The sequence below is a fragment of the Octopus sinensis genome, linkage group LG28 (assembly GCF_006345805.1).
Source record: "Octopus sinensis linkage group LG28, ASM634580v1, whole genome shotgun sequence".
NCBI lineage: Eukaryota > Metazoa > Mollusca > Cephalopoda > Octopoda > Octopodidae > Octopus > Octopus sinensis.
In genome coordinates, this window is record NC_043024.1 from 7,520,638 (window position 1) to 7,535,746 (window position 15,109).

At 35.1% G+C, this 15,109-nt stretch overlaps 1 protein-coding gene and 1 pseudogene across 3 annotated transcripts in view; one reads left to right on the forward strand and one right to left on the reverse strand.

The window, feature by feature from the left end:
• LOC115225896 (pituitary tumor-transforming gene 1 protein-interacting protein) overlaps window positions 1–15,109 on the reverse strand; it is a 50,808-nt gene that overhangs the window by 14,630 nt on the left and 21,069 nt on the right. For all 3 annotated transcript variants that reach the window (XM_036514765.1, XM_036514768.1, XM_036514767.1), the window contains 2 exons: window positions 2,270–2,319; window positions 1,234–1,342 (listed from right to left, as the gene is read on the reverse strand). In XM_036514765.1, the coding sequence (XP_036370658.1) occupies window positions 1,234–1,342; window positions 2,270–2,319 (159 nt within the window). The remainder of the gene's footprint in view (window positions 1–1,233; window positions 1,343–2,269; window positions 2,320–15,109) is intronic.
• On the forward strand, window positions 1,959–2,077 carry LOC115225918 (annotated as a pseudogene).

Sequence of the window (15,109 nt, forward strand, 5' to 3'; positions counted from 1 at the left end):
AAAGAAAAGGATAGAATAAGTACTAGGCTTACAAAGAATAAGTCCTGGGGGTCGATTTACTCGACTAGAATGCGGTGCTCCAGCATGGCCTCAGTCAAATGACTGAAAGAAGTAAAAGAGTAATAGAGTAAAGAGTAGTGGGATTGAACCCACAATCATGTGGTTGGGAAGCAAACTTCTCAAGCACACAGCCACACTTGTATCACATCCTAAACACTCGCCACCTACTCTCACATCTACCAGATGTTACCTTATCTTATTCAGACATAAACACCCACAATTGAGTAATTTAAATGCAACATCTGTTAATTACAGTATTGCTGTTAATAACAAATTAGTTTTTAATTAATTCTTAATTTATTATTGTCATACTTGGAGATAATCATCTTTTGCCAATTAATGCATAGCTGTATTTCGTCTGCCATTATGTTCTGAGTTCAAATTTCGCCGAGGTCAACTTTGCCTTTCATCCTTTCGGGGTTGATTAAATAAGTACCAGTTATGCACTGGGGTCGATATAATTGACTTTATCCGTTTGTCTGTCCTTGTTTGTCCTCTCTATGTTTAGCCCCTTGTGGGTAGTAAAGAAATAGGCATTTCATCTGCCGTTACATTCTGAGTTCAAATTCCGCTGAGGTCGACTTTGCCTTTCATCCTTTTGGGGTTGATAAATTAAGTACCAGTTACGCACTGGGGTCGATATAATCGACTAGATCTGTTTGTCTGTCCTTGTTTGTCCCCTCTGTGTGTGGCCCCTTGTGGGTAGTAAAGAAATAGGCATTGGTAAAGGTGGTGGTGGTGATGATGGTGATGGTTGTGGTGGTAGTGATGGTCGTGGTGGTGGTACTGGCAGTAGTGTAGGTGGTTGTTGTCGTGGTAGTGGTGATGGTAACGGTGATATTGGTGGTAGTGGTGATGATGATGGTAGTAGTGGTAGGTATGATGGTAGTGGTGATGGTTGTGGTGGTGACAGTACTGCTGGTGATTGTTGTGGTGGTAGCGGTGATGGTGATATTGGTGGTGTTGGTGATGATGATAGTGGTTGTAGTGATAATCACAGCAGTGGTGGTTGCGATAGTGGTTGTGGTGGTAGTAGTGATGGTGATGGCGGTACTAGTAGTAGTAATGGTGGTAGTACAGATGATTGTGGTAGTAGTGATGGTGGAAAATGTGGTGGTGTTGAGGGTGATCGGATCAAAGAATTTATGGCAATTTCAGAAAATTTCAACTTACTCAGACAGTTGCTCCACCGGGTCTTGGAGAATGGACATTGTGAAGACTTGGGAAGGACATGTCCAACAGGATATGGTTTGCAGGTTTCGTCCACATAACAGTAAATGCACTGAGGAGGAAGAATAAATATGAAACAATGTTAATTCGTTTAATCTTTATATATAAAAGTGAAGTTGTGTGTCTGTCTCCTACGATTTAGATTCCTAACTACTCCCACATTTTGCGGTGCAGTTTAACCAAAACCGGGTATCTTATAGTCGTGATTCATATCGAGCCTTTCTGGGTATTAGCGTGCGTCTACGATGAGTCTACGATTTAAAAAAAATTTACCATCATTTTTTTCCATTTTAATGCATTTTTTCGCTATTATATAAGGGAAGTAACTCTCTAAAAATGTCTATGATGAGTCAACGATTTAAAAAAAAATTTACCATAATTTTTTTTCCATTTATAATGCATTTTTTTGCTATTTTTTTGGCTATAACTCTAAAAATGCTTATATAGTTATTTCCCTTACAAACCTGAGCAACCCCGGGCGATACTGCTAGTATGATATAATAAACAATTATAATGTGCCTCTCTCAGGCGGTGGATTGGTGGAAATAGGGGAGAGTCAGGTAAGAAGAGTTGCTGTAATAGTTAAAACCATGCTAATATCAAGTATACCTTTCATTCCTGCAGGGTTGATAAAATAAAGTGGCAGTCAAGTACTAGGTTGATACTATGATTATGGCCATATCACATTGAAAGCACCGGTTCTTGTCCAGTCACCAAAGTTAAGCAACGTCGAGCCTAGTTTGTACTCAGATGGGTGACCGCTTGGGAAACCTAGGTGCTGTAAGGGGTACATAGGTGCAGGAGTGGCTATGTGGTAAGCAAGCTTATTACCACACAGCCACTCCTGTGCCTATATATATATATATACACATACATATAGTCACATCAAAACTATAGCAAAGGGGGAGACAGAGACAGAGAGAGAGAGAGAGAGAGGTGGGGAGTGAAGAGAAAGGGCAAATAAATCATTTTAACTTACTTTGACAGATAGTACACATTTCTCACAGCTCTTGTTAAACATGGGACAATCTGAAAGGAAACAAAGAACAAAAAAAATCATTAAAAAAAAACATCTATGAAAAGAAGGTATGTGTGAGTCTATATTATTCAAGGACATTCACTCTGTCAAGGCAAGCTATAGGGTTCCCAACCAGGCTAAAAGTAGATACAGTAATGCCTCGATATAGGAGTAAAATTGTTTCTTCGTAAAGCATTTCCCAGCAGAAAACAGATTTTCATGGAATGTGTGTGTGTGTGTATGTTGTGTGTATTGTATATATATATATATATATTATATATATATATATATATATATATATATATATGTATATATATATATATATATATATTGTATATATATGTATATATATATGTATATATATATATATATATATATTGTATATATATGTATATATATATATATATATATATATATATATATTTAGTGAGGGAAGAAATGGAGCTGAACGAAGATTTTACAAAATTCCTTTTATTATTTTCTACACATGTTTCAAAGGCTGCAAATTCCCTAATTCGGATTGAATAAGGAGACCATTTTGCAGCTTTCTCTTATTCAATCCGAATTAGGGAATTTGCAGCCTTTGAAACATGTGTAGAAAATAATAAAAAGGAATTTTGTAAAATCTTCATTCAGCTCCATTTCTTCCCTCACTAAATATATAAAACTTCAATTATCCGCACTAAGGCACGGTTGCGATACCCCATGGTCGTAACCTCAACCGTGATTTTTCTGTTGTGATTTTTGCTACCCAGGTATCGGTTATAATTTGAATAATCCGTAACAAAATAATTCATTTATCTATTTCACTAAAAATATATATATATATATATATATATATATATATATAAGAAATACAAAATTTCTAAATCTTTCGTAGAGACATGTACGGTGGTGGGGCGATAGAATGGTTGTATACTGTCAATCTAACACGAACGTGACAGTAGGGGGGTGCACCACCGCTGTATAGCCCTAGGAAGCATCGACGCCTCCTGATGGCTTTGACACATTTTTCCCTGTGTCCTTATATACATTTACGAATGTATGTCTCCCCTTCGTAAATGTATATAAGGACATAGGGAAAAATGTGTCAAAGCCATCAGGAGGCGTCAATGCTTCCTAGGGCTATACAGCGGTGGTGTACCCCCCTATTGTCACGTTCGTGTTAGATTGACAGTATACAACCATTCTATATATATATATATATATATATGATAGATCGTTAGCTCCGACCCGCATTTTTTTCTGTGTATCTTTCTGTCGAAGAGCATAGGCTCGAAACGTAAAAGACTTGTTCTATTCCTGAGCGCTATACTAATACATCTGTTTGTTTTGTACACCACCTGTCTTCGTCTTTTGTTTATTTTCGTAAACCTTCTTGTTTTATATATATATATAATATATATATATATATATATATATATAAATAAAATTAATATAATTAATATTAATATAGGCGCAGGAGTGGCTGTGTGGTAAGTAGCTTGCTTACCAACCATATGGTTCTGGGTTCAGTCCTGCTGCGTGGCACCTTGGGCGTGTGTCTTCTACTATAGCCTCGGGTTGACCAAAGCCTTGTGAGTGGATTTGGTAGACGGAAACTGAAAGAAGCCCATCGTATATATGTATATTTATATATGTGTATGTGTGTGTATATGTCCGTGTGTCTGTGTTTGTCCCCCAACATTGCTTGACAACTGATGCTGGTGTGTTTACATCCCTGTAACTTAGCAGTTCAACAAAAGAGACCAACAGAATAAGTACGAGGCTTACAAAGAATAAATCCTGCAGTCGATTTGTTCAACTAAAGGCGGTGCTCCAGCATGGCCACAGTCAAATGACTGAAACAAGTAAAAGAGTATAAATAGCTGTGCGCAATGTGATACTTCAAAGGAAACATTCAATTGTCACTAAGTGTTACTAAGGGTGCCGATGCACCTACATTGCTAGAAATCAGAGTTAAAATACTCTTAATACTGTCTGAAGAGCACAGACATACTTTCTGACAAGGAAGGCAACTGTCCCATGCAGATTTGAAAATCCTCAGACTAGACATCTAGCTTTGTCTATTCCGTAGACATATTCCAAACAAACATGATTTTTAATGGAATCCTAATATTTTTATTGAAATTTCTGTTTAATATTTTCTCAAGATATTTCCTTGTAAACTATTTTTAACATTTTGTTATTATTATCAAAGAATGTATATATGTATTGTAATATTTTGTGTCAACCAGTACTTGACACAACAAAGCTTTACATTTTACTTTTGACAATCTTTTTCTAAAAAAGTGAAACCGGTCAAGTGATTAAACATCTTGAAAATTGCATACTTTTTTACTCTTTACTCTTTTACTTGTTTCAGTCATTTGACTGCGGCCATGCTGGAGCACCACCTTTAATCGAGCAACTCGACACCGGGACTTATTCTTTTGTAAGCCCAGTACTTATTCTATCGGTCTCTTTTGCCGAACCGCTAAGTAACGGGGACATAAACACGCCAGCATCGGTTGTGAAGCAATGCTAGGGGGACAAACACAGACATACAAAAACACACACGCATATATATACATATATACGACGAGCTTCTTTCGGTTTCCGTCTACCAAATCCACTCACAAGGCTTTGGTCAGCCCGAGGCTATAGTAGAAGACACTTGCCCAAGGTGCCACGCAGTGGGACTGAACCCGGAACCATGTGGTTGGTAAACAAGCTACTTACCACACAGCCATTCAACTCTCCTGCGCCTATTCAAACTTTCTTTCATATATATTTCCACTTGTGTGGTACCTTACAATTTCACTTCGTTATATATATACATACTAACATACTATGTATACATATATATATATTTGTACATTATGTTATTTATCTATTTATTTATTTATGGGTAAATGTTTACATAATAGTAGTTTGTATACTAAGTTTATATATGTACTTTTTTCTATATATATCTTCATTTTATTTTATGTTATTTATTTATCTATATATTCTTTTATGCATATGTGGATATCTTAAAGACTCCGCCGGTTACGACGACGAGGGTCCCAGCTGATACGATCAACGGAACAGCTTGCTCGTGAAATTAACGTGCAAATGGCTGAGCATTCCACAGACACGTGTACCCTTAACGTAGTTCTCGGGGATAATCAGCGTGACACAGAAAGTGACAAGGCTGACCCTTTGAAATACAAGTACAACTCATTTTTGCCAGCTGAGTGGACTGGAGCAACGTGAAATAAAGTGTCTTGCTCAAGGACACAACGCGTCGCAGGGAATCGAACTCACAACCTTACGATCATGAGCCGAATGCCCTAACCACTAAGCCACGCGCCCTCACTTATGTGGATATATACATATTAGCATTACTATATATTAGGTGTACCTTTGTATTTATCTTAATTTGTTTTCTATGGTATTTATCTATTTATTTATTTATTTATATGTAGATATATACATACATATCCATTATTTATTATAATAAAATATAGGTGTGGTAAGTAGCTTGCTAACCAACCACATGGTTCTGGGTTCAGTCCCACTGCGTGGCATCTTGGGCAAGTGTCTTCTGCTATAGCCCCGGGCCGACCAATGCCTTGTGAGTGGATTTGGTAGACGGAAACTGAAAGAAGCCTGTCGTATATATATATATATGTGTGTCTGTGTTTGTCCCCCTAGCATTGCTTGTGTGTTTACGTCCCCGTTACATAGCGGTTCGGACAAAAAAAGAGACCGATAGAATAAGTACTGGGCTTTCAAAGAATAAGTCCCGGGGTTGATTTGCTCGACTAAAGGCGGTGCTCCAGCATGGCCGCAGTCAAATGACTGAAACAAGTAAAAGAGTAAAGAGAGAGAGAGTATACATGTATACTAGCTTGTACTTATATTCTCATTTTAATTTTAATTATTTCAACTTATTTTATTTTATTACATTTTAATCTTAAGTAATTACAATTATTAACTTATAATTAATTTAATTTTTATTTACTTATATACTATTTTATTGGTAAGTCCTCCACTGATATTATTTAATGCTAAATCCTGTTAATTATTACATTTGTATTTATGTGTCCAGTGAGGGCGCGTGGCTTAGTGGTTAGGGCATTCGGCTCATGATCGTAAGGTTGTGAGTTCGATTCCCGGCGACGCGTTGTGTCCTTGAGCAAGACACTTTATTTCCTAGCAATCTGGTTAGTCGTTGATCGTATCAGCTGGGACCCTCGTCGTCGTAACCGGCGGAGTCTTTTTTTTTTTTTATTTATTGTCGCACTGATCGCTTAACCGGTTAATATTTCTATATAAGTAACTATGAATGTTTACACGCACATCACATGTGAAAATATATGGTGTGTATGTGTATGTCTGTTGTTACACATGAGTATACTTATGGGCATGTAGATGTGAGTGTAATTCTATTAGTTCATTGGTAAGGGTTTTGATAGATAAATATTAGTATTATAATAATATTGGATTTATTACGTAGAGATGATATCTATTTATGCTATAAGGAGTTATTTTGTTTATATATCCTAGAATATTAGCGTATTTTGACTTCTTACAATTAATCTCTTATAATTTAATTATTATAAACTGATGTTAACTTAGTATATGTATATTTCTATGTCTTTTGATAGTCAATCGGAAATGTTTAATCTATACTTTATATTTAGCGTATGTTTGAATATAGCATATAGCGGTTAAGTTAGCAGACTTTTAGTTATAAAATACTATGGCTACGAAAAATACGGTGTCATATGAATTATGTACCTTATGAAAAATTACATTCTATGTCTTGATATAATTGTATGTATCTTTGCAATTAATGTTTTATGGAAATATGTGAGTGGATCTACTTAGTCAATACCACGGCCTTGGTGTTGTTTTGGGAGGGCTTGATGTCTGCATGCATGTATGTGCAATCAGTTGGGTTTCTCTGTTTTTCCATGTGTATAGTTACGATTATACCTCTTATATTATTCATTTATTTATTTATGATTTGGCTGTGTATGTGGCTATGTATGTGTGTATGTGTATGGGTGTATGTGTGTGTGTATACATATAATTATGTATGTATGTGTGTTGGATCTGTGGATGTGCGTGTGCATTTCTTGACTAACTAACCGTAAAATTTCCATTGTGATTCAAATTTAAAACTATAAGCCAATCGAATCTATCTAGGAAAATCAATATCAAGCGGACAGATGAATTAGACTTATTGATATGTAGATGTCTGTTTGCTTTACATGGTACAATTATGGTTGTTATTATTATTATTATTATTATTATTATTATTATTATTATTAATATTAATATTAATTTTTATTGACTTTTTGTATGGTTATACATTTTAATGAACTGGATAGTTTTATATATATATGTCTGCTTTAAATTTAAATGTGAGTGTACATGTATTTCCTTGATGTTAGTTATGGAACTAGGAGTCCAATATGGAAAATAACTGTGTTTGTTAATGTATACTGATATATTTTGTTTATATTGTATTATTGTATTAATGTGTATATATATGTGTGAGAAATTATGAGTGTCTATGCACACATTTTTATATTTTATATTTTTTATATTATATGTAAATTTTTTTCACACTTATATTAAATTCTCTGAAGAGGCTGTGAGACATCCTTGTTAATGTCTCATTTATACCTGCTTTATATGGCTAATAGGTTAAATGAGACATACTTGTCTTCATGGCCGAAACAGCTGTCAGATATGATGTAATTGTATTTTATATTTCTATTTCCATGTCTAGTTATATTTGCAATATATTATGTATAATGTTATTGCTGTTATGTAATGGTGTAATAAAGTATTGATTGGGTATTATCTGATGGTTGATGATTGATTGATTTAAGTATGTTTCTCCATTTTCTCATTTTGTATATATATATATATATGTACATTTGGTGTGAATGTTTTTATACAGCGCCATGATTTACAATCCTGTAAATAATAATAATGGTATTTTTATATAAGCTTCAAGCTTATGGAGATCACCATGCAATGGCTAAGAAAAATAGTCTGGTAAAGGGGTATATAAATCCTTCAGTCGAGGCTTATATAAAAATACCATTATATGTATATATATATATGTATGTGTGTGTGTATATATATATATATATGTGTGTGTGTATATATATATACGCATGTATATATATATGTGTTTATATAACGGGAAGGTTTACGAAAATAAACAAAAGACGAAGGCAGGTGGAGTAACACCCAAACAAATGTGTTAGTATGGGCGCTCAGGAATAGAAATAGAACAAGTCTTTTATGTTTCGATATATATATATATAGATATATATATATATATATATATATTTGTATGTATGTTATATATGTGTGTGTGTGTGTATATATATATTTGTATGTATGCTCGTATGTGTGTGTGTATATATATATATATATATAAATAAATATATATGTACTATTGGCCTGACTTGCCAGAAACAATAGCAAAATCTCTCTAAAATCATGCAACAAAATTTGAGGGATGGATGAAAGTGTAAGGGGGTGCAGAAGGAGAGAGAGAGAGAGAGAGAGAGGAGAGAGAGAGAGAGAGAGTAAGACATGGGAAGAACAAGGCTAAGAAATATAGAACAGCACTTATCAGAAAGAAGTGTAGAGTGAAGTGTTCATACATACATACATACATACATACATATACATACACACACACACATATATATATATACAAATTGAGATAGGGGTTGTATGTGCAACCCACCATGGGAAAACATATATCCAATATACTGCTAGTGAAGCACCCAACAAAGTTAATACATAAATGTTAAGAACTGGGATATTTTTGTAAGTGTCTCATTTATAACAACATATTAACCTATCACATATGGCTAATATGAGCATAATGAGGCACCCTTATCTGCATGGCTGAAACAGCTGTAAGATGTAGTTTATATTTATATTTGTATTTATTTATATTCACTTATACATACTGTACTTATTGTATCATATTACTCATTGATGTACATTGTTTTGTTCTATATTATGTTTGACCTTAATGTTCATATGTAGCGGTTTAATAAATTATGTGATTGGGTATTATCTGGTAGTTGATCATTGATTAAGATGTATTTCTCCATTTTCTTATTTTGTATATATATATATACATACACACATATATATGTATATGCCCCAGCATGGCCACAGCTTGTGAGCTGAAACTAGATGAAATAAAATATATATGTATATATATATATATAAATATATACACACACACACTGCCACTACCTTCATCCTCATTATCATTTAATGTCTATGTTTCATATGTCCTTTACTTGCTTTAGTCACTGGACCGTGGCCATGTCTGGACACTACATAGAAGAGTCTAGCTGAACTAATTGCCCCCCCACACACACACACACCAGGCACATATATATAAAAGAAGTAATTAAGATTCAGTTGAATTAGGTACTTAAGTTGAATATTTAAAATATTTAAGAGAAATTATACTAATACACCTTGTCTGTTGAAAATCCATATTTCTTGCAGCTGAAGATAGTGCTGTATTTAAATTGATGTAATGATTACATTGTTCAATTAAACAGAGCTGCTTGATATGGTTGTACTGCATCACTACTTAACATCCTGTTACATATTTTGATTTCATATATATATATAATTAAGAGAAATAACCTCTACTAAGTAATTCAATAGTGAAAGACTTTATCTATATCATAGAGAAAAATTTAAATATGCTATAATACATATTATTCAAAAATTCACTAAATTAAATAAACATTAAATAAACATTTATCTAATTTAGTGATTTAAAAAAATAATATTTATTATAGTATATTTTAATTTTTCTCTATGATACAGATAAAGTCTTTCACTATTGAATTATTCACTCAAATTGTTTTGAATTAATCATGCATTATCTTATAGCTTTGAGGTTTCAATGATGTGATTGCTTATTTTTAGAATGTCAATGTAGGTTAGGTGTGAGAGGTTAGATATGGCTAGTTCAAATATAAAACATGTAGAATATTTTGTGCCAGATATGGCCGGTTTAAACACCAATGGGTTAATTATATATATATATATATATTATATATTTATGAAATTTGATTTGGAATTGCTAAATTGAATTTTTCCCTGTAAGTTTGGAATTATATTCCCTACTATTATTATTATATATATATATATATACATACATATATTATATATATATATAAGATCGTTAGCCACTACACACATTTTTTTTCTCTCCTTGTTTTTCTGTGTATCTTTCTGTAGAAGAGCGTAGGCTCGAAACGTAAAGACTTTTTCTATTCCTGAGCGCTATACTAATACATCTGTTTGTTTTGTACACCACCTGTCTTCGTCTTCTGTTTTTTTCGTAAACTCTCCCTATATATATATATAATATATATATATATATATATATATATATATATATATATATATTAGTTCCTGTTTACCAAATTCACTTGCAATGCTTTAGTCTGCTCAAGGTCATATTAGAAAACCAAAGTGCCATGCAGTGGGACTGAACTCACAATCATGTGGTCATTAAACAAACTTCTTACCACTTTTTCTCTCTCTTACTCCTGTGATTTCGACCAACCCTAACCCGGAGCTTGGAGAAACCAGAGACCATCAAATCCTTATAACATCTTAGTATCTTCTCAGAATTTAGTGATGTTACACAAATGTAAAAATAGCAAAGTGGGTTGTGAGTGACATACTTAAATGCATTGTGAGATAAATGGATAGAGAGAGAGAGAGAGAGAGAGAAAGAAAATTAATTAGGTGGTGGAGGTGGTGGTGGTAATTGTCGAGGAGAGGAGTGTAAACTGTTGATAGGGTGACAGTTGATAATGAGTTAAAGAAGTATAGGATGGGGGTGGGAGTTGGTGGGGGAGAAGAAGATGAGTGTCAACAGGATAGGCAGATGGACAGATAGATTTACAAGCACACAGATAGACAGATAGATAGATATGGAGAGACAGACAGACAGATAGAGAGATAAATGGATAGACAGATGGATGGATGGATGGATGGATGGTTGTATATATCATCATTATCATCATCATCGTTTCATGTCCGCCTTCCAAGCTGGCATGGGTGGGACAATATATATCTACATATATATAAATATATATATTTTATTTAAAAGCAGCAGAAATTCAACAAAACCTGTTACTCAGAGTTTTGTTAACTGTCCGATGAACGGACTCTGCTGCTTTTAAATAAAGCATATTACTCTACTCCTGGTATTTGAGTACTCTTTTTTCCACCTTGTTTCACATTTTTGTGTTTACTCCAGTATAAATATATATATGTGTGTGTGTGTGTGTGTGTGGTAAGAAGCTTGCTTCCCAACCACATGATCCAGGTTCCTCAGGTCAACCAAAGCCTTGTGAATGGATTTGGTAGACGGAAACTGAAAGAAGCCCGTCGTATATATGTATATATATATATATGTGTGTATGTGCGTGTTTGTGTGTCTGTGTTTGTCCCCCTAGCATTGCTTGACAACCGATGCTGGTGTGTTTACGTCGCCATCACTTAGTGGTTCAGCAAAAGAGACCGATAGAATAAGTACCAGGTTTACAAGGAATAAGTCCTGGGGTCGATTTGCTCGACTAAAGGCGGTGCTCCAGCATGGCCGCAGTCAAATGACTGAAACAAGTAAAAGAGTAAAGTGTATATATATATATATATACACACACACACACATATATATATATATAATATATATAATATATATATATATATATATATATATATATATATATTATATATATAATATATATATTATATATATATATATATATATGTAGGTCCCGGGTTGATTCGGGGTTAACCACAGTAAATAAGGTACTCAATACATAGCAGAGTAAAATTAATTTATTATATAGAAGGAGCTTCTACAGACTAGAACTGTTTCATTCAAGAGAAATCTTCAGGAAGCTAGTTAACAAGAATTGTATTGGCATTTATACATATATATATATATATATATATATATAATATATATATATATATATATATAGATAGATAGATAGATAGACAGATAAATAGGTAGGTAATAAACAGAAGGTAAGTAGACAGTCAGACAGGCAAACAGGCAGACAGACAGCTAGCCAGGCAGACAAACCAACAGACAGACAGACACATGTGTCCAGTTAAACTGTGTGTATATATAACTGAAGGGCAACATTAGAAGTCAGATGTTTTAATTACTACAGAGGATGACGTAATTAATTACAATACACATATACGGATACACATACACACAGACACACACTGGTACGTACATGTACACACACAAACAGACACACACATATACAGGCACACACACACACACACACACACACACATACAGGAAGACATTGAACACTGCCATATTGTGAAATCAAATTATAAAGTTCCCATTCAGCTTGACAGACTGGAATGTTTTAGGAAATATGTCAGAGGTGTGTGTGAGAGAGAGAGAGAGAGAGGGGGGAGTGTGAGGAAGAGGGGACAGAGAGGAGAGAGAGAGGGGGAAAGACAGAGATTGGAAGAAAGGAGAGAAGGAGAGAGAGAGAGAGGGAGAGAGAGAGAGGCGATGCAGAGGAGAAAGAGAGGAGGAGGAGGAGGAGGAAAAGAGAGAGAGAGAGAGAGAAAGAGGTGACTAATCATCTGATGACAATCAGCCACCACAACAAGCACCTCAGCAGCAGTAGCAGCAGCAGCACCACCACCACCACCACTACCACTACCACCACTACCACTACTACTATTTCTATGAGGTCTGAAGTCACCAGTGATAGGTTCTGAATCACGGTAAGTTGCTGCACTAATCTACACAGATCCATGATCAAATGGGATTCCATTGGTGACCACCACTTCTTAGTTTTGTATATCTAGGATTACACCTTACAATGTTCACCGTGTCCTTCCTTTTTTTTTATTTTGGGTTTTAAAAGACTGTGGGTTGGGGTGGTTAATCTGAGGGAGATTTCACAGAAATATGGCATAAATATCCCCAAAGATCCAGGTTTGTGTAATATACAGGTTTCCAAAGACCCTGGTAAAATGACCCAAGGAACTGCATTTAGACATCCAGCCATCCATCTTCTCTGCCCACTATTCCTGCAAGTGTTGTGTGGGTAGAGTCCTTTGGTGCCTCTTCCATGGGGCCTTATCAGAAGCAGCTTTAGCTTTTATTAAGCTAGACTTAAAAGCAACTACAAATAAGAGTGTGTCGAAGTGTTGTCGGGTCTTCGCAGTCACAGCCTATCTCCAAAGGTCTCGGTCTTTTGTCATTGCCTCTGTGACGCCCAACGTTCGAAGCTCATGCTTGACCAACTCATCCCATGTCTTCCTGGATCTACCTCTACCCCGGATTCCTTCAGCTGTTTGGGAGCGGCACTTCACACATCTCTCCTCATCCATCCATAGTACATGACCACACCAGCGCAAACGTTTCTCTTGCACGCCACATCTGATGCTTCTTATGTCCAGCATTTCTCTCAGGGTGCTTACACTCTGTCATGTGTGCACACTGACATTACACATCCAGCGGATCATGCTAGCTTCATTTGTTTCAAGCCTACGCATGTCCTCCGCAGTCACAGCCCATATATCTATCTATCTATCTATCTATCTCTATCTATCTATCTATCTATCTATCTATCTATCTATATATATATATATATATATATATATATATATATATATATATTACCGTGATCACTGTGACCGACCAGGTTATCAAATGTTGCTACACATCGCTGGTCACAATGCGCTTCGCATTATTTTTAGCCTTCAAATGACACCACCCCGCTAGCTAAGCGAGCAGGCCAACAGAAGAAAGAGAGAGAAAGTTGTGGCGAAAGAGTACAGCTAGGATCGCTACCACCCCCAGTCGGAGCCTCATGGAACTTTAGGTGTTTTCGCTCAATAAACACTCACAATGCCTGATCTGGGAATCGAAACCGCAATCCTACAACCATGAGTCTGCTGCCCTAACCACTTGGCCATTGCACCTCCACTATATATATATATATATATATATATATATATATATTAAAATTATAACTTAGGGTATCTATGAGATACCACCATGCTCAAAATAGCAGCCATGATCTGACTCTAAAGCCACCTTAAGCGTTCATATAGCACAAGGAGAGAAGACAAAAAACAAAACAAAACTAGTAAAAAAATTACTGGATAATTCCAGATCCCGGATTTCTGACTTTGCATTTAAAAATGCTTTGCCTCATCAGTGGAATATACACAGAGAGAAACATAAATACAATATACGAATACTTACATATACGAACGTATACATACATACATTCGTATAAGTAAGTATTCATATGTTGTATTTATATATATATATGTATTTATGTTTCTCTCTGTGTATATTCCACTGATGAGGCAAAGCATTTTTAAATGCAAAGTCAGAAATCCGGGATCTGTAATTATCTAGTAATTTTTTACTAGTTTTGTTTTGTCTTTTTGTTTTCTCTTCTTGTGCTATATAGAAGTTGGTATGTAAAAGCACGTGGCTGGATGTATAAAAAACAAAATAGAGTGAAAAAACTACAGAAGATTTGTATTATATAGTTAAAAGCTGACCAGAAGAGAATTAATGCATTCGAGCTTTGGTGTTGGAGAAGACTTTTACGGATTCCATGGACAGCGAGGCTCACCAATGGAGAAGTTCTTAAGCAGATCAGGCCGAAAATGTCGCTAGAAGCTAGGATCACCAAGCATAGATTGGCATATTTCGGTCATATTATGCGGAGAAAATCCCTGGAGAAG